This window comes from Filicampus tigris, chromosome 5 (genome assembly GCF_054856515.1).
Source record: "Filicampus tigris isolate MCC_2025a chromosome 5, RoL_Ftig_1.0, whole genome shotgun sequence".
Lineage (NCBI taxonomy): Eukaryota > Metazoa > Chordata > Actinopteri > Syngnathiformes > Syngnathidae > Filicampus > Filicampus tigris.
Genome location: NC_141221.1, coordinates 5,507,618 through 5,533,692, shown reverse-complemented (window position 1 = coordinate 5,533,692; position 26,075 = coordinate 5,507,618). Strand labels below are relative to the sequence as shown.

At 39.9% G+C, this 26,075-nt stretch overlaps 1 protein-coding gene across 3 annotated transcripts in view; it reads right to left on the bottom strand.

The window, feature by feature from the left end:
• The window catches only part of ccser1 (coiled-coil serine-rich protein 1), a 121,420-nt gene that overhangs the window by 49,199 nt on the left and 46,146 nt on the right, over positions 1-26,075 (bottom strand). For all 3 annotated transcript variants that reach the window (XR_015086854.1, XR_015086853.1, XM_086031101.1), the window contains exons 9-10: positions 19,243-19,320; positions 12,258-12,338 (exon numbers count right to left, since the gene is read on the bottom strand). Coding sequence is in view for 1 of the 3 variants with exons in the window: in XM_086031101.1 (XP_085887227.1) it covers positions 12,258-12,338; positions 19,243-19,320 (159 nt within the window). In the remaining 2 variants the exon portion in view is untranslated. The remainder of the gene's footprint in view (positions 1-12,257; positions 12,339-19,242; positions 19,321-26,075) is intronic.

Below are 26,075 nucleotides of genomic sequence, written 5' to 3'. Positions count from 1 at the left end.
GTTGAGGTGTAAAATGTGTTGGCTAGAAACAAGAATTGGGGGAAATGGAGGAGTTATAAAGCTTCCCACCTGCACTCATAACTATGGCTCTCAAGTGCTCGCACACAGAGGGGTAATTCTACGACTGGCAGATGGAAAGTGGCCTCCAACAGTAAAACTTGATGATGGCATAAAAGCACAATTAAACGCCCTACTCCCAAACATAAAGATATTACCTGGGTCTAGATGGAGGTCTCATTATCAAAGAATTTTCATGGGAAGATGGAACTAGACATGTTCTTTTTATGTCATCATATAAATGCGATTTGCGGTACGGGGCATGTGTGCGGCGTCAAAATGCCTCATTTAAAATTCGCTGTTTTGGAAAGTTATTAGCGTCATCTAATGCAGCGTCTACTATATGCTTGCTTGCAGTTAATGATTAGCGGGATTTATAGTAACCTCATTTTATCATGCGCAACGTTTTGGGAATTTAAGGTAATATCATATTAACTGAGAGAGGACTGAGACGACAGTAGTCTCAATTCAGCCTGCAGAGTTTGCGCGTGTTTCTGGTCATATGAGTTGTCACATGCTGTGGGGACTAAGGATGCAGATCATTTAAAAAAAATATAATGTGAGTACAAAAACATTGATCAGGTTTAGTCCCTCAGATATAATATTTACAGTACATTGTCTCTGTAGTCTCACTTTAACCTGCACAATTTTGGTGGATTTATGGTTGTCTCATTTCGACAAGTGCAATTTGTGTCAAATTTACATTACTCTTGTTTTAGCCAGCATAATTCAGCATCTCAACTTTTTGAGGCGATTTAAGGTAGTCTAATTTTAACATGCATAACTTCTGAGGGATTCATAGTAGTCACTTTTTTAAATTGTGCGGTTTTGGGCGGATTTGCAGTGGTCTCAATTTGACCTGCACAACGTTAGGGTGTTCATGACAATCTAAACGTACAATTTTTGGGGTCATACGGTGGTCTCAGATCAACCTGCACAACTTTTGGAGGATTTACAATATCTCCGATTTTGGGTGGTCATGGTTGCCTCATTTTATTGGATTTACATCAATTTTTGTCTGTTATATTAACATGTCATGAATGAGATTTATAGCTGGAAAATAGATGACTAGATGGCACATGAGTATCAAAAGTTTAGATCAACACACGGATGCACACAGAAAGTAGAAGTTGCGAGAGGAAGTGATAAGCAGTGACGGATGTGAAGAGCATGGAGAGGTATACAGGTGAAACAGCGGGCATAATGACAGGAAAATAGTCAGGCCGATGATGAAATGAGTTCAAGGAAGTGAAGTGGCACATTCTGTGGAAGATGGAAAATCAAAAGCGGGAAGTTAGAAGGAAGAAAGCTGAGGGAGAATGAGGCTTGAGAAAATTGATCAAAATGTGGAGGAGGCGACAAATTAAAAGTGTGATATTAGCAAGATTATAAAACTTTGAGGTGGATGGAGGGACACGGCATTACAAAAAAAAAAAAAAAAAAAAAAAGAGGGGAACGTAGAAAAACTCTTAAATAGGGCACCACACATTTCTGGGTCTGTCTTATTGCCGCGCCATTACTCAGTGAGGACCACGATTGTACAAAATGATCTAGTTTACAGGAATAGGAGACCTACATAGTTCTAATCAGCATTTGGACCGGTCCTCCTCCTGCTACTTAAAGTGGCAAGGAGTGCTGATGACGCACGTTGACATGATGTGTGTCGTCATGTGTGTTCATAGAGGGTTCTAATCCCCGGGAAGAAGCATTCACTGGAGGGTTACTGCTGCTCTAACACAAATTGGGGATGAACTGAAGTCTTCTCCCCGCCCCCCACCCCCCCGAGTGTAGTGGCCAGCAACGAAACGTGGACAAAGGAAAAGGAAGCAATAACTGTTCTGGCTGAGTCGGCAGAAATGTGCAGATAATTTATTGGAATTTTAAAAAAAAAAATCACATTCGTCTCGAAGTTTGCAAGAAAAATGATGATTACAAGTTGTAGAACTGTAGTGGGCCACACCGGGGAGGCTCCAGCCATTTATTCACAAGTTAGCAGAGTAGAGGCTTAAAAGTAACAGACTAGACCGAGTATCTTTCTACCTTTGCCTTTTATACAACACTAAAAGCGCCCAAAAGTTGTCATTTGACGCAACAGTGCGCTTTGAGAATCGTAATGGCTGGCTTTTACAAGCAGCATATGAGGAGCTACTGATGCTATCTCTAAAGGCAGAAAATTGCTGGGTCGAACTTATCCTCCCGTTCTGTTAGTGGTGTTTAAACACCAGCGGGCAGTGTAAAAAGGGCTTCTGACACAAACTCCCAATGGTGGAGGGTTGCCGGGGTCCACTTTGCCCCCCGGTTTCCGGTTCTCTACTGTATATGTAGAACAATGGCAAAAAATGGCAGCTCTTACAAACTCCAATTCCTATAGAGTTGTGTAAAATATAAATAAAAACAGAATTCAATGATTTACAAAACCTTTTCAGCCTATATTCAATTGAAGACAAGAGAAGATATTTAATGTTCAAATAAGTGACGAGAACAGAGGACACTAGTGGTTTTAGATTTGCAGGTGGAATTCTTTCCCATTCTTGCTTGATGTGCAACTTCAGTTCCACAACAGTCGGGGGTATCCCATTGTCAAATTTAGCATTTCATAATGCGGCAAACGTTTTCAATGGAAGACAGGTCTGGAGTGCAGGCAGCCCAGTCTAGTACTCACACTCGTTTACCACAAAACCATGCAGAATGTGGCTTGACGAGTAGATGTGATGATTCACCGACAACATAGTCAGGTTGTTTTTTTTTTTACGGTATTTATCAATACCGTAACAATCAATTGCTTCTTAGCCTTAATATCTATACATAGTTCAAGACAAGTCAGGTCCTGAGCATAATATGTAAATAATCATGTTGAATGATGACAGGGAGTGTTGTGGTGGATATGAAAGAAGGAGAGGCAGCAGAAGTAGAGCTGCAGCCATTTAGAGAAAATAGCGCAAGCGAATGAGAAAGGCAACAAGAGAGGAGTAACCATCAAGAGCCTTTGATTCCCCCCATAAAAGCTTCCTGATAGGAATGCCCATGAAATTAGCTTGCTGAAATAAAGCAATTCCAATCTATTCAATCCCCTCTAAAAACTTTCAAACAGCTACCATACCTCCAAGCTCATAAGATTCTCTGCAGGGTGTAAAATAACTATTATTCTTCTCAGGCCACACATTCTCTCTCACTCTCCTCTCACAAACACACTCTCTCTCTCTCTCTCTCTCTCTCTCTTCATCTTATACTTTTTAGAAGTGCACAATTGGAAAATAAGAGGGGCAGGGGACAGTCACAATTTACAATTTGTATTTGCCTCTCTTACCTTATTTCGGCCGATAATTGGATGTCTGTAAATCATGGTCTTGATCAATTATCCTGCTATGTGAGGTGGGTTTAGAGCAGGGCTCTCAAAACTCAAATTATGTGAGGGCTGCTGGAGATATAGTCTGCATGTGTCTGGGATGCATCAATTATACAAAAAAAAAAAAAATAGTCCAATCTTCTCTATTGTTATTAATAACAGTTTAGAACATGAATCATTCTTCAAAATGTGAACAAGATTGGTGACCCGGGTTGCCTCTCTCATATCCCTGGTACTTTGCATATTCCTCAGCATGTTTAGATGACATCAGACTTCTTGAGCATCTCAACAAGACAGAAACTGCTCTTAACAAAAAAAAAAAAAACACACATTTTGTCTCCTGTTTTTCTTGAAATATTCTGTTCTCCTCTGTCTCTCCTCGCGGCAGGTTTTTGACAAAGACATGATTGGAACTGGGTGGCAGGATATATTTTCATTCCATCTGGTTTCACTACAGAATTATGTTTTGCTGGAAGTTGACTTGGCCTGAGCTATGGTATCCCATAAGTGATAAAAAAAAAACAAAAACAAAACAGAAAAACCCAGGGCAACGACACAAAAAGGGTGAGTGACGCACTAACATTCAACTTGATGTTAAATAGGGGGCCGCAAACTATCATACTGCAGGCCACAAATGGCCACTGGGCTGCAAATTTGAGACTCCTGCTTTAAAGTGATTATTCTTGCCCAATCTGCTCAGTGGACTGTCGGGGCCAACAATTAAAAAGGTCAAACATGCCTGTCATTGTGACGTGAATGATAACCAATTAAGAAGCTTGTTGCCAGACACAAAGACAGGACCATCTTTTTGTGTAGAGTGCTTGTGTAACGTGTCTCATACATTATTCATCACCGTAAAAAAATGAGAAGTAGAAGAGTTTGCAACCACTATGCTATCACCAGATAAGCCAATAGTTAACCTGGATTTTTCTATTTCTTCTTTGACTGCTATTCTTCCATCTTCTTTGTATTTTCTGGGAGTCCAGATACCCTGTGCACCCCTGCCTATCACATGTCAGTCTTGGTACTACGACAGACATCTGGTTTGGGAGAGGAGACTCTCGATTGTCAGTGGAGATATTATGTGAATGGTTTGCGCCAGTACACTGCACACCGTTAGAGCACAAACGTGTCTACTGCACAACCTTTTTTTTTTCTTCGTCTTGTGTGGTCTCTCAGATTATAAAAATCATTTAAGATGTTAATAAGTAGTATGTTTGTGCATCGCTTTCGTTGGACTTGCAATTTCAGGCAAACGCGACTACGTGCACCGTGTTATGCCATTTTGGTCTGTAAGGGCCTTTTGTTATCACAAGTACCTGCTTACATGGACATTTTCAGTGCAGTGCAAATATTTTCGATGTTATAAATATGCTTGCTATTTCAGGGTCTAAAACATCGTTGCCGCATTAATGAACACCCAAAATTACCTTGTTGTAGTGGTACATCAGAAAATTGAATGCTCATGAAATGTGCCTTAAAATGTTCTTACTAGACCTAAATTGTCATCAGACGATTAAGTGTGCGTTTTGATTTGTGAAACATTTTTTCCTGTCAAGTACTTCTGTCCATCGTTAGTGATTGCTTTTTGTGGACAAAGGTGTCGTGAGTTTGAGTCCATCCGTCAGTCATGGTCGTCAAGAAGGAGCAAACACCGAGTGCTTCTTGCGCTAGATGCCAGACACTTGTGAGTTATTCTCTCCATGCCTGCATAGCTTTTCTTCGTCCAAAAACGTGCATGTTAGGTTCACTGTTTATGTGGGCCATGCGATTGACTGGCGACCAGTAGGTTGTACCCCACTTCTCACCCAGTCAGCTGACATTGACTCCAGCTCCAGTGGATAGATAGATAGAGCAAGTCATGGTGGGATGGTTGACCTCTGCAAGTAGAGGCCAAAGAAGTAGAAATAGCTGCCCTACTTGTAGACACACTTGCTGTTGCTAGCCAACAGAGCACCGGGGTACCTAACCTACATAGCTGCATTATCTTCCTACACACTCTCACGAGCATGGTCACAAGAAGGAGAAGAGGGTGGCATTGAGGTGGGAGGGAGGCTCAAATCAGGCCACACATGCTGCAAGCCACTGCTGAGTAGAGTCACCTGCGCTTACTAGCCTACCTTGCTAGCGGGCAGCCAGCTGCTCCTCTAATTAAGAGACCCATTGACTCAAGAGGGGAGGGGCTGGGCATATGGAGGCCTCCGTAGCCATTCTAGGTACTGGCCTTAGAATAAATCACAAAAGATGTAGTGTACGCTTGAGCGCGAGGCAGACTTCCTCAATGTGAACCCTGTGTTAAAGGAAACTAAGGTCATGTATTTGGTTTGTAGATGGTTGTTTTAAAAACATTTTGGGTGAATTTTTATTACACAATACTTATCGTGAGTTTTTTTTTTTATGTTATGTTTGGGTTTTTTTGTAACACAAATAAAATACACAAAATAAAAAAAAACTAATACTGACACTAATAAAAACTGAACTAAAACAATGCATTTCATTTTAGAAAACACTAAAACTAATAAATACTAGCAAACCCTCTCTCAAAACGAACACACAATACATTTAAAAAACAAATCTCAAAACAAATTAAAAACAAATTATAATGAAAATTCCCAAACTATTTATAACCCTGGTTGACGTATGTGTAATCTTGAAACCTCGTATTGCATGTCAGAATCGCCATAAACCAAAGACCCCTGTACGTTTACATAGATGTCAATAAATGCATGAAATATCCGCTGCGGTTAATTAGCGATGTTATTTGGGTAGTTTCGCCAGACAAAACGACAAAATGCAAGTTTACAGAGGTTGAAAGAAATTAGTCATTGTTGTTACATCTATACATTTCTGCCAGATGTTTCACCAAGCTCTGACCGTGAGGAGTTGAGTGGTGAGTTGGTGGTTGAGTTATTATAAGAGGATTGTGTTTTCACGCTGCCTTGCTCGACCCACGCAATGACGAAAACTATGAATTTTCCCGGCAATATCTTTCAACTATATGTGGTTTAAATTTGGGAGCAACAGAAATTGAGGACAGGTACACTTTTGAAGGACACTTGGAAATGGACAACAATGACCCTCAAATCAAAATGGTAGATTTCAGTTATGGGTTCTTCAAACGTTTTTGGGGGTCTACTCATAAACACATCTAACAAATTTAATGTTTCCAAGTGAAACTGGCTTTGGGAGTTAAAAAAAGAAGACATTTGGGGTGTAAAGCATACATTATTGAGATTCACGCCTACCAGGTGTAAATTATAATGGGGCTCCATTTTTTTTTTTTTTTTTAAAGAAATGAAGCAATTCCAAGTGGGCCTGTCAAATAAGTGTTTAGTCTGAAATTGTGACAGTGCTAATGATATTCCATACCTGCAGAAAATATTAAATTGCCACTCATAAATTTGTATCAAAATAATTTCTATGCTCACAGATTGAATCTAGTCGAGACGGAAAGTCGTTCTCAGGGCACTCATGGTGTGCATTAAATCAAGATTTGAGTATTAATGAAATTAATTAAAAATTGATCAGAGGAGTCGCAAAACCTAAAGGAACTCAAGAATTTAAGATCAAGGAGAGAGTTTCATAAATGTTTTTAGCACGTGAACTGAGGACCCAATTTGTTCCAGGGGAAATATTATGGAATTGACATAATAATAATAATAATAATAGTATATACTAATATTTTTGTTTGTATACAAATAGGTACATCTCTGGGAGTACCCTGCCTACCCATTAAGTGCGAATTTACAGAACCCATTAAATCTTTTGTTAGCTGCCGATTTCCGCAAATGCGTTGGTCTGTGAGCGAGCCACCGTATTGTCACAAATTAGATAATAATATAATAATATATATTAATATAATACAGCCCTCACACCGCGTATCTCCGCCCATGACTTGACAGCTGAATATGAATAGCTGCCATTTTCCAAGCGGCGGCCAGACCAGATGGAAGAACTATTATGTCAAACCCAAGAGGTAATCAGAGTGTATATTAGGACAGATTAGCATTAGCAGTGTTATCAGAGGGAGCTTCTGATAAGCAGCAGATACCTGAATATTTTGATGAAGTGGTCGGCGTGGGGGTCGGGCGGGGGGGTTATTTGTGTTTGGAACATGTGTCCGCTTCATGCACCACATGTAGCAAAACAAATAGATAGGTGCCATTTGGCGGCTTGGTAATAAAGTGCTGCATGCACAAGGAAAAATACAATTGAACCGATATGAGTGCTGACTGTTTTTCTTCACATTCTAGGTAAGTAGTGGCCCAACCTCCACCCCAGGTCGTCATCATAACAAAAGAGGTAATCTGCTTTGGCACAGGAGAAGGCATGGTGAGCAGTGGTCCATTTGCATCAGCGCTACTGTCGCTCCAAAACCTAGTGGTTATAAACTGTGTTACAAGTAGGGATGTAACAATAACCAAACATCGCGATATGAAATTATCGAGATATGAGCCTCACGATAATTATTATAATATTGAGGGGAGGGTGGCGATATAAAAAAAAAAGTCACAATGTAAAAAGCTGTACTGTAAAAAGCTGAAATGCTGTAAGAAAAAAAGATCATAATGAAAACAAGCACAAGCTTGTGTTTCTGTACATAATAACAGCAGTGACAAAGAAATAGGCTCGGTTAGCCATTTTATTATCATGTGTTCCTATTGGCTCAGTGGCGCACACTATCATTGTCTATGTAGTAGGGATAGACCGATATGCTTTTTTCAGGGCCGATGCCTTATTAGTAGTCAAGGAGGCCGATAACAGATATTTGAAGCCGATATTTATTTGTAGAGAAAAGGGGTAAAATAGTGTCAAATTTATGAAAAATAAAAACTCCAACACTTGACTTTGTTTAAATGCCTAAAGCCCATGTTTATTAAACAACTTTAGTGATTTTGCTCCCAGGCTCAGATGCATGTCTTATATTTCAATGAAAACAAACATCTCCTTACAATAAATAGTTTTCTAAAAATCCAATCTGCCAATGGAGGCAGGGCCAGTCGTGCAGCAAACAGAGAGAGAGAAGCACGCTGCAGCAAGCACGAATAAAGCAGTTTTTAATTCATTGGCCTTAAAATGAATAAAAAATCAAAGGCAGATGCAGGTAATCGGCAAAATGATAAATATCGGACGCGATAATCGGCCCGGCCGATAATCGATCCATCCCTACTATTTAGTTTACAAAGCTGTGGTCAGCTGAAGCGATGAAAATGTATGTTTTTTGACAGAAATGTGTTACTTTGAATGTCGTAACATGATGACAATATTGTTTAAATATTGCCGTTATCGTTACATCCCTAGTTACAAGTGGATATAGAGTCATCTTAAGCTCTTGATGCTTTACATATGTTGAATGAAGAATGTCTAAGAGTTTTTAATAAGGCACCAGGGAACTATTTTAAATTGCCACAAAAATTCAATAATCCATCCGTTTTCTGGAATAATGTCAGTTTTAAATCAAAATATGCTATAACATGGACGCGTACTACACAACAGGCCTGAATTAAAAAACCCCGATAATATCTCCACAAGACAAAATGAACAAAGCATTAAGAAATGGAGCTTAACAAACAAGTAGCTCAGCTAAATGGATTCTGTGTTAATGGCATTGCCGTGCTTATAATTGAATTCCGCCATGAGGCATGACAGCACACATAACACAATAATGAGTGAATGTTACTGTCTGTGGCATAATGCAACTTATTTCACTCAAGTTACTTTGACGTTTTTCAATACATTATTGACTTGGCCATCCGCCCACCAATGGCTGCGGCACAAAACGCACACACACACTCAACTGAGAGGGCATACACAAACACACGCACACACACGCAGACGAGGACAAATAGACACAAGGTAATCGCCATGTCACACGCAAAGCCTCACTTTTTTTGCTTGCTTAAGCCAACGGAAGCAACGAGCATTCAATAGGATGAGGCCATCTCTGACTGTATTATTGGAAACGCATCAGTAGGAGTGGGTGTGCGGTTCCAGACGGATGTAATAAAAGCCCGGAATGTACGGAAAGAAAATAACAGATTAATATGTATAAATGACATCAGGAGAAAATGATGGAAATTCAGCACTGGAAATATATACAAACACACGTGTGAGTGTGAGCGCGTGTACGTTGCGCGTGCGTGAGTGTGTGTGCGTGCGTGCGTGCGTCCATGTGTATGTATGTGTGGCATGTGTATGTGTGGGCGTGTGCGTGTTAACCATATTTTGCGCCGTCTACAACTAACACTGACATATCGAAATTATACAGCAGAAGAAATAATTATTTGATCCCCTGCTGAATTCCTTGGATGGAAACCCAAACCTACAGCTCCCTCTATGCGTTTTTCTATTCGGTTGAGATGTGGGGACTGACTTGGCCACTCCATGACTTTTATGCTCCTTCTTGAGCCACTCCTTTGTTGACTTGACACTATTTTGTTGGAAGACCCAACCATGAACCATCTCCAGCATTCTTAGTTTTCAGCCAAAATTTTACAGCACATGGCTATGTTTACTGGACCAACAGTGGTGTGGTGAAATGTGGTGAAATATACGGCCTGTTTCCAAGTGCTCCACAAACTCTGACAACATATGATAATGATGTCAATCATTTTTGAATGAATTCCAATGTTAAATAATTGAATGCCGCACACAAAATATGCATGGAAAAATAAACTAAGTGGAGAGAATGAATAAACAAGTTGTTAAAATAGTAAGGAATAAATGTATGCAGCATAGCAAAGAGGCATTTGTAGTTGATAAAAGCCATAACCTTAACATCAGAAGTGACAGAAAATATATAAGCTTTGCCGGTCACAGTCTGCCAAGTAGCAGACCAAATAAAACGGTTGCGGATATTTGTTGAGAAGCAATCAGGTTATACTGTTCACTCTAATGTGAAGGTGTATTTGGACCAGATTTTCTATAGGCGATATCACACAAAAAAATGCTACCAGAAATGGCATTTTTTCAAACACAAATACCTCTCAAATATTTCTCCAGAAGCCATCGTCTGATTTGAAAAATTATTGCTGCATTTTCCTCAGGTTGACCTGGCCGTTCCGACAACACTGCGTGTTTTAACAGACTCTTGTCACACTGCTAATCTGAGTTTGTCATTTCAATGACGAGGTAGAGAAATGTAAAAACGTTGGAAGTCGGACAAGTTTGGCACCTTACACTCAAACAGCGTATTTTACATGTATTGTTGCGGTAGGTAGTAGAGAGAGAGTGTGTATCCTCATCGTAAGAAAAGATGCCGCAGAAAAAAAGCCACTGACGTTCAACTCAAAGGCACGCGGTGAGTCAGCATCGCTCATGGCAGGTTTCTTCGTTGCATATATGTAAATAAATTATTATTTTGCCATCAAAAGCCCTTACTTCTTGTTGTTGTTTTATAGTTTAAGATGTCACAAAAGCAAAAAGTTATGAGTGTCTAAGAAACTGTTTTGGGTGACATGTTTCTTCTCACAAAAAGCTTCTTTTTTCTTTTTGCTCTAAAATCGTCATTTTGCTCAAATTAACCCATTTTCCTACTGCTGATTAGGAAGGAATGGGAAAAGCTAAAAAAAAAAACGGTGAAAGAACAGAAGCAAGTCTTTTTTCGTAGGTTGGTGCTAACAGTCTCATAGAACAAAATATTTTGTGGGTCTTGAAAGGTCAGTTGAAATGTAACAAATGTCTGGCAATATGAGGGAAATCTCTGTTTTGAACATGGCTGACAGTGAGCGAGTTGAGAGCATAGTTACAAAGACATCGGCCAATGAGCTACAGGCTAACTTGGCTGCAGGTTTGTGAACCATCTGTAGTGTCTACATTGAGAAGTATATGTTGTTCAAGGGAAACTGCATGCACTTTAACTTTCCCTTTAAACCAGAAGCTTTCATGAGCATGCATAATTGCAAATCAATTATCAGATTCCCCATTCAACATGGCACAGTCTATATGTGACAGTTAAGAAGTGCTCTTTTTATAGTTCTGAGTAAGGAACATGAAGACAATGTCAGCCTATTCTAAATTCTGAAAGTCAGAAAACACACACGGGGCCATCTGTCATTTCCATCTGTAGCACCTGAAGCTCAACACTGTGGCGCTGTGCTCGCAATGGACAACATTAACTGGTAGAGCAGAGTCGACACAGGTCGTTTGATTATGAAACCTCATGTCGCACTTGGCAGCATGTAAACATGGAGAGGGAAAAAAAAAAAAAAGTCAAATGTGCTAACGCGGCTGACGTAGCCTACCAGACAGCTTCGGGGTTTTCTCATGAGTTCCAAAATACTAAAAATGGGCAATCGTCACTTAGAACAGAGCAGTTCATGGTCATAGGGGTCTTATTCGGGCGAAAGTTTGCGCTGCAAAACAAATGCTCGCATACATGCGGTACAGGTACATACATATAGGTTGGGCGAGATATGGGAAACTTTGGTGCATAAAAGCTTAAGCGACATGTCCTACTTTCAAAGAGACCGCTCGTTACGTAGTTCCCGCATCTGTTGGCGGTGTAACCGTATCAGAAAGGGAAAGTGACCCTCACACATCGTCCCTGTTTCCAGCACAGGAGGACATTCATTACATCGACGGCGCTCCCATAATGTCAGATGGTGGCGAAGCCAAGGAGGCCACGTTAAAGGCAGGTAAAATGCATTGCACAGTAGCCTCCCTGCTGAGCATTGTGGAAATTGAAGAGAGGGAGGGAGGTAGCGGGCAATCCTTTGAATGTCACAGCCTTTTCAGGACTGACTATATGAAGGATTAGATCTTAAAAAGATGCTCTTAAGGAGATGGGAAGCAAAGGAAGAGACAAAGGCTAAAATAGGTTCTGGGGGAGGTTTTTCCTGGAGTGCTTGCTTACCTCTGGCCCTATGTGCTCTGTCTGTGTGGCGCGGTCGCTTGAGTGGCCATCTTTCATCTTCAGGGCAGCTTTGGCACTCTCCTGTATGAACAACAATCATACATACATAATCAGCCATGTCCCCCAAAAATATGGACATCAAATAGAGAAATAATTCATTAAAAAAAGTTCATTTGAGTGCCCTTCTTGGGGATAAGGATTTTGAGATTGTTTACCATTTCCGCTTTTGCCCTGACCACACCAACTAGCAGACAGCCATTTTATGTGCTTGGAAATGTTTTTCGATGGTTCCTTGGAATTCTGCACTATTTGCCCACCTGTTTTTTCTTTTTCAAATATGGTAGCAAATCATTGTGACGTGCCCGACAGAGCACTCGTCAAGGCTTTTAGAGAATAGAATGGGCTTCATGGAGGATATGACTAGGGGTCGGAGGGGAATTTATTGACCTTAATTGGAACACTCAAGCGAATTAGTAATACTGGAATGTGTTAAGATTTCTACATCACACGTTGCTGGGTTTTCCTGAAAGGCAATGCCGCCTCTTTTTTTCCCCCATTGGGGAAAAACTGCTTGGAAAGACTTATCTGAAACAAGAACTGCTAAGGCCGTTTGAACCATGTTGCTAACCAAAACAGCAGCACCATAAAAGGCAATAAATATGATTCTAAAAACATTCTAAAGTGACAGTCCTATTGCTGAGGCAATTTGAACGTGGTTGCTAAACTGCAGTACCTACACCAAGGCTCAGGAACAATCCCACAGATTAATTCACTTGTGTATATATATATATATATATATATATATATATATATATATATATATATATATATATATATATATATATATATATATATATATATGAATTTAACTTCCACTAGCAACTGCCTATCCCACATCCCCCTCCCCCCTGCCCCCAACCTCCACCTCCCCCACGCTGGATGAAATTAGATCAGAAATAGTGACTCACTGCGCTTTGGAAGCCTATTCACAGCCTGGTTTCTCACTCAAATCTATCCCCCAAGCAACAACTCTCTCACTATTTTTCCTCCCCGTGCTCAAAATAGACTAATGACGGACTGCAGACGGATGGCGGACTAAATAAAGAGGGTTTCCGTCTTTGCTTAATCCGTCTATTTTAATTTTTTTTCCCTTGTTCGTCAACCGTCAGCAAAATGGGCGTCCATCAGTGACCGGTCCGTCAGATAGACGGAACGCCCAGCTCTGCAAATTTGCGCACATGAGTTCAGGAGTATGAAAAATGTCTCACTAGCCATATGAAAAGCAAGCCTGTATTTTTACAGCGCTACGTCGTGGGCTGAAGCAAAGTCCTTTCAGCAAAATGCATCAGCGGGGAAGAGCGGAAAAGCTGTTAAAAGTGACAGCCAGTGATGGCCAGCCTGTGAGCAGGTCCTTGTAGGAGATAATTAATAGGTTTCCACTGGCAGATTTACAGACGCGGGCGGGTGGAGCTTTGGCTACGAATTGCCCTTTCCTTCAAAGTGCCGCACTTAAACTTGGCAGCAGCAGGCAAGGTTTCCCCTCTCTCTCTCTTCCAACCCCAACTTGTAAGATACATACCAGCCTGCTTGAAATGCTCATCTCTTTCAATTTAACAAAATAAAATGCAGCGCTGATATGGGATTTGACGGACGCCAGTATACAGTACTTTATGTACATATGTACACATCAAGCGTGAGAGACAGAAAGTAAAAAACAAAAACAAAAATTAATAATAAAAAAAGAGGAAATCACATTGTATGATTTTTAAACAATTTGTTTGCGAAAATGGATGGCGAATAAGCATTGGGCAGCAGGTAAAAGTTAAATGTAGCCTTGGTTGACAATGACAAAGGTCAAACGAATCCTGGAGTTCTTGACCAGGTCTATACACACTTTATTTGAACAAAGTTGATTCTGTCTCAAATTTGTAACTGAAACCATTGATACTTTTATCTCAAACAGGATATTAGATTATCATTTACGTGACATGATAGTGTGTGACTCATCTTTTATCATCTTATGTTCAATGAAGATGAAATTCAAAATTGACAGGTGGGTCACGCCCTCTGCTGTATGTATGTATGCATGCATGTATGTATTAGGGGTGGGAACGATAATCACATTTTCGATGCATCATTCGGCGTATCAAAAAGATTCAGAATCGATTCATCGGTATTAATAATCGATGTTTAAAGTTTAACTAAAAAAACTTAAAGCATGCACAAGTGATTACGTGCATTTGTACGTCAGACGTCTGTGCTAGGCTAAGCTAATACGTGACAAGTTGGCGGAACAAGCAAAACCTCATACGAGCGGAGCAAAGTCAAAGTGTGAAATATAAACCTTGGCTCTTCCTTGAGTTTTTTGTTTTAAAAAAGGTACCGGTGTTTTACATGGACTATAAAATGTAAGCCAATGGACCGATCAGAGCAGCAACAATTCCTGATGGGTGCGTGGCATGTGTTGCAGACCTGTCGCCAAAAGCACAATGCGGCGGTCACGTGAATCAATGCGGCAGTTGTCGCTCGCGCCGGCGCGGGAGTAGAAAGAAACCTAAAAAGAAGCCTTTCACTGAGTAGGCTGAAATGAAATTTGGCCGCCTCGCGACCACGTCAAACGCATGAAGGCCGATTAGTGGGCCAGACTAAAATCCACTTCCGGCCATGCTTAGTCCAGCCATTTTTTAAAATTTGTCAGCCCCCACCCCCCGCCCCAAAAATGGGCATCCGGCCGAGCCGGAGGGTCCGACCGGTCCGGCCCAGGGACGGACTGCCCAGCTCTGTTGATTAGTCATTAAAGTATTAACATGCTCACCTTACACTTTGTAACCAAAGAAAAAGCTCCTTGTCAGAACAGGTAATTGATGCATTTAAGTGTCGAGTACAGCTTGATGAGAGCGAGGAGTTGAGAAGGTGTTGAATTCAAAAGACTGAAAGGCTGACAAGATTGAGATGTGAGTGCGAGACAGCAAATCAGAGACAGAAGCCAAATGAGACTCAAGTCAGTGGATGGTGGCAGGCATCTCTCATTATGCTCCGACGTAGGACGCCGACACATTATCCTGCTGAGGCCTGGCATCATGTCCGCATTGTGCCGCTTCACTAGAGCAGGTGACAAATGACGGGCAAATAATGATAACAATATTGTGGCAAACAACACTTAAAGGGGACATATTGTGGAAAATTGACTTTTTAATTGCTTGCATAAACCATAAAGAGTATGGTCTCTGGAGTGCCTGTCCACCCATCAACTGTGAAATTAAACAACCAACTAAACCTTTTATGTGCCTGTTTCTGAAAATCTGTATGTGAGCAAGCCTGCACTTCTGTCCCAGTGTTACGTAACATGGGTACTAATTTACATAACTACCCATGCAACTGAGTTTCTCCTGCCCTTGACAAGATCAGCTAGGCTGGTTGAAGATTGAGAGCCATTTTCAAGCACTACAATGCAGTCTTTTTTTTTTTTCTTTTTTTTTTTTTTTAATATTTCTGTTGAACCACAATTCAAAACAATGTCTGATTTTCACTGGCTAATTTTAATTACATTTTTATTATTACTCTTTCTTGATTTGGAAGTTATTTTCCGTAACCACTGTGGGTTTGTCTTTCATCAACAGAAACTCACTGAGTCATGCAGCTACCCAGTTTTATCAAAATGTTAAATGGTAAATGGAGTGCACTTAAATTGCGCTTTATCATACGTTTGCAGAGCCATATTCACTTATCTCATTCAAATGTATCGGAGGGTAGTCTACACTAGTGCTTGATGCAGCATATCAACCCACGGAAAGGTTTTCCTTTGCAGTTTAACCCAATAAGGACTAAAGCGCCTGTCTCAACAGCTCCCCAAAACCTAAGGTCGCCTTTGGAATTACACTTGAAAACCTGAATTTCTCCCAGAAATTCAACACTTACAAAATTTCAGCCCCTGTAGCAGACAGAAACATAATACCAAAAGAATTAAAGAGCTTAGACGTGGCTTTCACACAGGCAGAATTTATTATTATTTACTGTTTCAATCGAACATGTAAAAATAAAGTGTCAGTGCAAGAGAAGCACTATTTTAATTTAAAAAAAATCGAGTGGTAATTACCATTCTCTATTCTGTTACAAAGACGTCTATATCGTCATTGTATACAAACCATATCATATCACATTTGACTGGTTCCACTGGTCGTGCGCGTCGTCTATCACTGCCATTACTTATCAGAGCTCCGGGCGATTGACAGCGTCCGCCATCAGCCTACCTACGGCTCGAAAAAATTCCACGACATCCTCCGTGATCTCGCGCCACCATCACGTGTATTTTCTGATGCATTGAATTGGCTAAGAGACGGAGAATTGGATTTAAAAAAAGACACGAAGTATCCACTCTCCCGGCTTTAAAGGTAGAATGACGCAACAGCGCTCCTGGCTCTAGTGGTAGAAATGCGGTTATGCGCTCCCATCCTTAATGGGTTAAAATAACTCGTTTTCATTTCCAGTTACATCTACTGGAATGTTTGATATGCACCCCTCCCTTAGAACACCTGAATCTCTAATGACATTCAGGAAAATGCCATGCTTCTAAGTAATTGAATTTAATAATTGAGTAAATGAATCGAAAATTGCTACATACTCACCATCAATTCTACATGAATGCTATCAAGGTTGTAATAGTATAGACTGGCTTATTGATAACGCGCTATGCATAATAGGTGGCAAGCCTTTAAACCATTACTTTGTTCATCAATTATTTCACCTTTATTTTTCTGGCTTTTGAATCACTGCACCGGCTACTTTTAGTGGTCTTTAGTAAAAAACATTTTTAATCATTAACAGAAAATACAACTTTGACATATTTTAGTTTTAAAAGGGGCTTTAAAAAAAAAGGTCCATGCTTCAAAGAAAATTAATGTTTGATTCAAACGCATTAAAATAGAGTCAAAACATTCTCGTTGCATTAATAATTTAGTTCAAAAGTCGAAGAAAGTGTGTCCATGGTAGATTTATAAGAGCATATTTTAAATGTTTCAATGTCTGATGCTGTTCATCCATGGACATATTTAATAGCTGAAGCCACACATCAAATTGTATTTAATTAACTGCAGAAGGGGGGAGGTCTCTATTTGCTTGAATTATGCGCTATTAAGTAGAAATGAAGCAAAACGGCAAAAAACTAAGCAGGCACGTGGCTCCCCCCAGAGCATAAACATAACATAACATATAATGTAGCGTGACCGCATGGGAGTCTACTGGAATGCCAATTGTCATTGAAGACTTCTTGTAATGTTATATGTAATCAAATAAAAAGGATTACTGTGCAGAACGGCGCGTTGCGTATTCAAGTTCCCACTGTTGAGAAAGTACCCCGAATGCACCGTGTTGCTTGAGTAGCAAGCATGTAGCGGATGTGATTCTGCTGTTAAGCGTCCTTTAAGCTGTTTAATGACACCCCAGTTGGAGTTTACTGTAACCAAACACACAGCAATAAGAATTACACATATAGCGTATTTAAATACAAAAAACAGGCTTTGTTTTTCAAACATCGCTAGCCGCTAATGTTAAATTCAATGTTATATCCCATTAAAATGCCAACGGGAAATTAAGATCATCTTCAGGAGTGATATTCCTTCAAATAACGAATATTCATGCTAATACGCCGTGGAAACACTTACTCACAGGTAAGATAACACTATTCAAACAAATCCTAATCTGTGAAAAAGGAGTTATATTAGTCCAATTGCCACGTTTTTGTTCTCTTCTTGTGTATTCAATCAATGCACACCACCACACCCGCGCAGGAACAGATTTGTTTACCATTTGTTTTTATATATTTTTTTCTTTTTAATTGCTATTATTTGAGTATATTCTTATTTTACCTTCTTATTAATTTATATTCTCATTTTCATCACAAGCCATATTCAAAATTCATTTTTCAAGGGTCCCAAAAATGTTTCTTCCCTCAAACTCAAGGATGCAAAGATCCACGGACTATTTTTTTGTCGTAGCAACATACATTTCCACATGACATGGCACGAAATACAATCCCGAGGTCCCGGGTTAGCCCACTAAGTCCCAAGACTTGTGAAAATAACGAGATAAAAATAATTATGATTAAGAGATAAGGGTAACACTTTAGAATGAAAATGAAGAATACATATGAAAGAGGATTGAATTTCACATGATATTGACAAGGGCATTTTGGACTTGACAAGAAGAATAGAGTGTTCAAGAATAAAATGTTCAACGTGCAGGCATGAATGGGCATGAGGCTTTGATGATAGGTTGTAGGAGTTAAGTTTTAGTAGTTGAATAAATACTAAGTTTTTGCAATCAATTATTAATTGATTTCCAAATTATGTTTTCAATCTCAGTAAAAATAATTTTGATTATTTTTTTTCCATAATGGTCCAGCCCTATATTAGAGCATCTTTAATACTGCACAGTGAACCATCATGCTTTAATTCCTCTGACAGATTGCTTATATGCTGCTGTTTTAGTTTAGCTACAGCGTTCAGATGGGCTCAGCAATTAACTTTTTAAAGTGTATATATAATGCAAGATACTTTATTGAATTACTTGCACACAAATATTTGGGTCTCTGGAGTGTTTGGTGACTTGTGTTGTCAGATGTGTCCACTAAATGGACATACATGGACCTGCCACATTTCAGTTAATTATACTTAATACATGCATTTTTTTTGCTCCTGAGTGGAAAAAGGAGGCATCTATTTGAGGGATGTATTTATTTGTCAAATGCAAATGACGCATCCAGAAATTAATTGGGGATGGTGTCCATTAGAAAGATGGACGCTATTTGACAAGTATAAAACTAAAGTCCGTCATACATTATGAAGCCGTTTGGTCATTTGGACCTATTTGCTTGACAGCGGTCTCCCCCATAATAATCTAAATCAAAAGTGAGGGAAAAGTGTTCCATCTCAATTAAAGATTACAAATTCATAATGGTCACATCGGTGGTGTGTGCACATATTCATACCAGTTCACTCTGCAGCCGGAGAATCAGCTCGTCTTTCTCCTTCAGTTGCTGCAGCAACGCCTCCTCTCTGCTCCAGTCCTGAACACAAGAAACAAGACACCGTGTTTGTTGCACATTACTTTCTAATGCTGAACACTGCAGGCATCAGTCTCATGAAGCTGAACATTTTGGTCCTTTTAAGAATTCGACTTGGTGTAGGATTCGTCTACAAGGGGACAAGCTAGTAGACACTCGTTTGCATTTTAATAAAATGCGAAAAGTTAACATTTTCAACACAGAGCTCCAAAGATTCTCAAACAGTTGATTCTTAGGTAGGATTTCATTAGGTAAGAAAAAAAAAATGCATCTTTGTTCAAGACACTGAGAATAAAGATGGGGGGAAAAAATTACAGCTGACAGTCCAAACGTTACATAAATACTGTACACAACAACACATACTGTAAAACGACTAACTCAAACCATAAGTGGACATAACGGGAATCAACTGTGCTGATGTAATTTGAAGCAAACATTTTTTGGGGGGTGTATTTATAGCCATCTGGAGCAGACAACTGCTTGTTTATTTTCCACGGCCACGATCCCTTAACTCAGGGCAAAACTTGTTTACTCAGTTAGTCATGTTTAAAGAAGCTATTTTTGTAATTGAAAGCTTTCAGCCTTTCTGAGCTCATTCAATGGAAATTATTATATAATTAATTAATTAGTTTGAAAAAAAAAAAATATATATATATATATATAATTACCTATTCAGAACTCCATTGTATATTTAAATTTGGTCAAAGGATCTTAGGCAACACGCTGGCTTATTGGAAGGTTTAAGATGATAAGGACAGCTAAGCGAGCCCTAAATCATTCAAAGATTCACAGGCCCGGCTTCTAAAAATACAACGCTGGTTGAGATCACGACAATGTAAGGGATAAAAGGGGTGGGGGGGGAAAAAAGTTCAAAAAACAAGTTTGAGAAAAGTAGACAGGTGGTTAGGTAGTCATTACTTTCATCAAAAGAGAAAAATGGAATATGTGAGTAAAAACACACGGGAAAGGGGACAAGATGAGATAAAGGATGGATGGAGGGCGGGAGAAGACGAAGCGGGCCCGAGGCTGACCATGATGTTTTCTAAGGGAACCTTGGGGAGTCATCTATCTGAACGGACAGCCAGGAAAGTCAAGGGTATAACTTCAACAGTGCCTCCTCTAATCAGCCTCAAAGAGCATGAAACGGGTTGTTGTTTTTTTCCCCATCCACACAACCATTTTGTTCCCAGACAATTTGGAGATGCATGTTTTCTTTGCCACTAAATTAACCATGAACCAAGACGTTTGGTCCGGCTTTGATTTTGTGGAGCAATTAATTATTAGTTGTGTGACGTGTCAAACTCATCTGATCCTTAAGACCTTGCTGATGAGCTCATCATTTGAATCAGGTGTGTTGCAGCAGGGAGAAATGGAAAACATGCAAGAAAGCGGCCCTCCAGGACCGGAGTTTGACACCTGCGCTCTACTCTAAATCCGTGTCCAAATTCATACGCTGCATCCTCCAAAGGACAGGTTGGGTCCTTGGAAGGATCCTCATATAGGCTGTATGGACCGCATAAACTGTGGCAAATTTGGACATGCCAAGTGACTCTCAGTTGACTGTCTTCTGCACGCAAGATGGCGGCAATGTGCTTGGCTGGTGGAATAAACTGCACGCAAGATGGCGGCAATGTGCTTGGCTGGTGGAATAAACGAAGCGTTGAATTGTAGAAGAAGTGTCGCGTAAAGTGGCATAGAAGAATGGCAGAGCAACGTTAGGCTGTGAAAGTGTGCTCCTAAGCAGCTTTCCCTCAGGAAGTATCTCCATGGAAACGAAGGCTGAAATTCCTATGCTGTGTGAATTTGGACACCGGCGTGTAGTCGAGGTGCGCCGGAAGTTATGTCATGTGGCCTTCGAAATCAGCCTTTGAAGGACGCTGCCTATAAATCTGGACATAGCCTAAGAGGGCCAGTGTCACGAGAGCAAAGCGTGCTGCCTTACTTGGAATTTCTTAACCGCCGCCTTGCTGCCTGAAGTTCTGCCGCTCTGTCTCCCCAGTCAGAGTGGCTCTGGCACTCCCAGAGTGCGGTGCTCTGAATAACCAAACACCACATTCCAACTACGCTCTCAGTTTCGGAACGGTCCAGAGTGCGAGCATGCTTGGAGTGAACAAGCCCAAAAGGGTGCTTGTATTTTTTTTTTAAGACTTTCGCCTACCAAATTTCATGTTCTTAGATTCAATATTTGGGAGTCATGCCCACGAAAATATTTCACTTGGATGAACACGTCTTAAAAATATAGTGAGCTTTTGCCAATGGGAAAGCCTTCAGCAACCTTTTCGAGATCCCAAGTGCTGTTGCTTAAAAACAGATTGATATCCTAATGAAGCTGCATACCATGAACAGTAAACACAGTTTGTACATAGAACCATCAACATGCTTTTTAAGTCACCCGTCAGGTGGTATTCAGGACACTTTTTCAGTGCTCCATTGAATGGTAAAAGTGGAATATATTCTTAAAATAATGTGATTGGAACGGCCTCAGCCGGGGGCTGAGGGTGGAAGAAATCTGATCAGAATCAACCGAGTGCAGCCACTTAATGTGATTTTGTGCCGCGGTTGAAGGCACTCCATGCTCGCAATCAGCAGCCTGCTGAAGAGGCCGTGGAGATGAATTACATTCCCCAGGTTAGCAGAAATGATTCCATTTGTTCACATTCTTTTGGAGGTAGACGCTGGCAGTTAGAAATCATTCCATTAATGTATTCGACAAATGTTTCCTTTGATATGTTAAGCTACTTACCTATTTCTTGAAACTTTATAGATGAATATATTACAACTTAATCCTCTTCAAGTAATTTACCCGCCTTTTGGGGCTGATGACCTGCTACAATCTAATATGGACTTCAAGCGGAAGTTAAATCTTTTTTTTTTTTCTAATAAGTTCTATGTGCGCCCGCTAGTCTAAGCATGGTATTCCGATTAATACTGCAATTGTGGAATATGAATTCAGCGGGGGAATGGGGGGAGAAAAAACGTTTTTATCCCAAACTGGGGGCGCCATTTTGCCCTGTACTGACACCTACTGGCGAATGAAATTGATGTCACAGTGCCTCAGCTTGCTAACAACACATCTCACCTGTTTTCTGGATTTGATCACGTGACATTCGCTCAGCCCGTGGGCTTGTGGAGTTTGTTTTTTTCAGATGCTCTCTGAGCGGACGTGTTACATGAGGTCACACATAATGATGGTTCAAATGATTTGAAGACGTATTTTGCTCATACAATTGTATCACTCCTGAGGTGTTTGACTCTGGATTATAGCTGACCACTTCAAATGAAGGTACACAATGCCAAAAACTGGGAGTTCAATTTTTATCACAGACTGAAGATATGTCTAATAATGCAGACTGAATACTGCATACTGAATTGTGTTTGTACTTTCTATTAAAAAAAATATATCTCTCAGGGTGACTCACTCTCCAGTCTTCATCTTTCAAGTCTAAAATTGAAGAAGTTGTTGTAATGAATAATTGAGATGCAAAAGGGTTTTTCACATTTTATTATTATGGCTTTTCATTCCACCCCAGCAGCTCATATCATGCATGTAAAAAAAATAGGGGAAAAAAACTAAAAACTAAAAAAGATGATAATCTTGTCTCACAGTCATCGTTACAATATGTGGCTGGACTTTAAATCTGTAAATGTTCTATATTGCGCTTGTCGTCTGTCCCAACTAACCTTGGGCGAGAGGAAGGGTACACACTGGTCTGGTGGTGCGGAGCCCATACAGACAAATAAACTTTCACACTAACATTGGCAATTATGAAAAATTTTTCAATGAAGCGAACATGAATGTTATGCAACGTGGGAGGAAGCGAGAGTGCCCGGACAACGCTACACAGGAAGGTCAGAACCGAGATTTGAACACCGAACCTCAGAACTGTGACGCAGATGTACTAATCATTCGGGTCCCGTACTGTCCCGTGATAAAAATATAAAAGAAAATATATGATTATATATAATAATATATTATCTGTATTGTGTTGTGATTAGGGCCATTTGGTGCGTACTTTGGTTTTAAGGTCAAGGCGCAAATTCTGGATAGTAAAAGAACAAAACGGAAAAAGAATAAAAAGTGACGGAGATGCGTCCGATTTTGCTCCTCCATAGTGCAAAACGGTCCGGACATGGCAGCAGAAGTCACAAGAACTCTGTAAATTGCCTGATTGGAAGACAAGAGTCCAAAATATGTGACTAGCGATTTGTCGACTTCAAGCCCAAAACATTGATCCGAAGTAGTAAAGTCGACTCGTCAGCTGGTCAGTTAATCGGCTCATCCCCTAGTGTCCACTAGCCCAAATCGAAGCTGCATTGTTTGTTTAAAAGTAGTCGATGTGTCGTGTGGCTAGAGTGCAAAACACTTTCTGTCCTTTGCCTCATATTTTTCATATGGGAATGCTGTACACCTCTGCATGGTACATTATCATCTAAATTATAATACAGTCATACCTTGATTTTTTTCAGTTACGAGCCGTCACTCATGTACATTGTTTTGCTTTGTGTTGCAAGCAAAGGTTTGACTTACAAATGAGCTTTTTTTTCCCCCCCTAACCATGTGTCCTAAGAAAGTGAGTGCAGATAAGAAGCAGATAATGTCTACTCTGCCCTCCCCGAGTGTGCAGTTTTGCAGATGGAAAACATCCATCCATTCTCCGAACTGCTTATCCTCGCGAGGTCCATGGGCGTGCTGGAGCCTATCCCAGCTGTCACTGGACAAGAGGTCGCGTGTCTTCAAAAGGGAGGCCGACGAGTGTGCTTGTTTCAAGCTATTTATTGAAACGCCCAGATCAAGTTTACTGTAAAACTAAACATAAAACAAAGACAATGATAAATTGAGTATTAAAAGAAACTATTAAACACTGTATTATGAAAGTCATTATGTTAACACCGGGGTTATTATAGTTTTGGAATTTTAATTATACCCCGTTACTTTTTATTTCGTTTTGGAGTTATGTTTTATTTAAATTTAGTTCATTTTAATTAGTTTTCTGGACGGCTTTGTTAGTTTTTATTAGTGTTTTTCAAAAACTGGTTTAGTTTTTATTTAGTATTAGTTTAGTCTTTTAATAGTTTTACTTGTGTGGAGGATTAAAAAAAAAAAAACATGGTCAGTATTGTGTCGTATAAATTCAACAAAAATCTTAGTTTAAAACATTTTGATAATACAAGGCACAGTTTAACATTCCACAGACTTTGAATTACAATAGGTTCAGTGGCATAACACCGCTTCTAAAGTGAGATGCATGCATGCACCCTAATTAGCTCATTCACTGCCAGACATTTTCAGACCCTTTTTTACCCTAACATTTGAAAAAAATGTGACAAAGAATATAAATAAGTTCCTGGGATTGAATGGATGCACTGTGAAAAAACAAATATGTCTTTGCTCAGTGAATGAGTTAAATCAAGCTCGGATGCCTTGTTAGCCACGTTGCCAATTTTTAAAGTGGATTTGTAGCTTGAATTCCTGTTGAGAAGTTTATTAAACTTGGGTGTACAGTGTACTGTTTTTTTTTTTTTATATATATATATATACTGTATACATTTTGTTCATGTATGAAGCAAAAAAGGAAAACACTTTTTCCCTAGCACTGCGTTTCAGGCTAAGTTAAATAACAAAAGGTGGTGACCCATTCGAGCCAAAACCCCACGCAAATTCGTCTCCCTGGAGCGACATCTTTGGTTGGCTCTTTTCAATTGTCTGCTGCTGGAGAACATCGCTTCTGTGCGACACACAGAGAACTCAAACTCCCAGATGACCGTTCGACCTTCTTTTCTTCCAGCTAACGGCTATAATAAATTCATTTAAAATCAACGGCAAACAACTGATATTTGACCGCAAACAGTGCGACGACACAAACAGAACATATACTCACATTACATTACGGTAACTCACATAATATTATGGTAGCTTAGTTGCGACAGTCATCAAAAAGTGTGTTTCATCAAAAGTGTATTTTATATACTATTGTACTATATTGTCTCCTGTTGGCCAATGCATACCAGAAGGAGCAATTAAAAATGTCTTAAAACATGCAAAAATGGTTTAATTCTCTAAATTCAATTTAATTCGGTAATTAGGTGATGTTTCTATACTGTACAATATTGTTGAGTGCCAGTTTTCTTATTAACAAACACAAAAATGTGTAAGTGTTGTTTGGGGTGCTGGAACAGAGTCATGGCATTTCCAATTGGAAAAGTTGATTTGACTTGGAAAGGTCAAGGGTGTTATTATGACACAGGTGAGTGTCATAATGCAGTGCATCCTAGGTGAGCGCTGCATTCTATTATACATTATTAATTGCAAATTCTGAAACGGTGATGCCTCACTATAAAAAGATGTTCCCTGTGTGCCTTGAAACGAGAGGTGAATGTACACAAACGTTATTAAAATTGCCGGTGCTGTCCTAGAACGCTCCTCTGAATACACATTATGAGAGGCCGCTCTTAAACGTACTAAAATGATGGAAGTAGGGCAAAAAAAAAAAAAAAATACTAACTGGGGCGCTGTGTGACACTGCAGCCTCTCAGGTGGCTCGCTGAGATTATTTTTACTCCGACAGAGACATTTTTCTAGAGTGCCGGACAAATTCTCCTCTTCTCACTCTTGCGCTGATCCATGCTTCTCTGCCGTGATCCACCTTAAATTCGACCTTAACAAAACACTCTTACTTTCTGCCGAGTCCGCAATCCCTTCGGTTTGTTGCGCTCGGCTAAAACAATGTCCTGTTCTCGGCGTTTCACGCTATTTCATC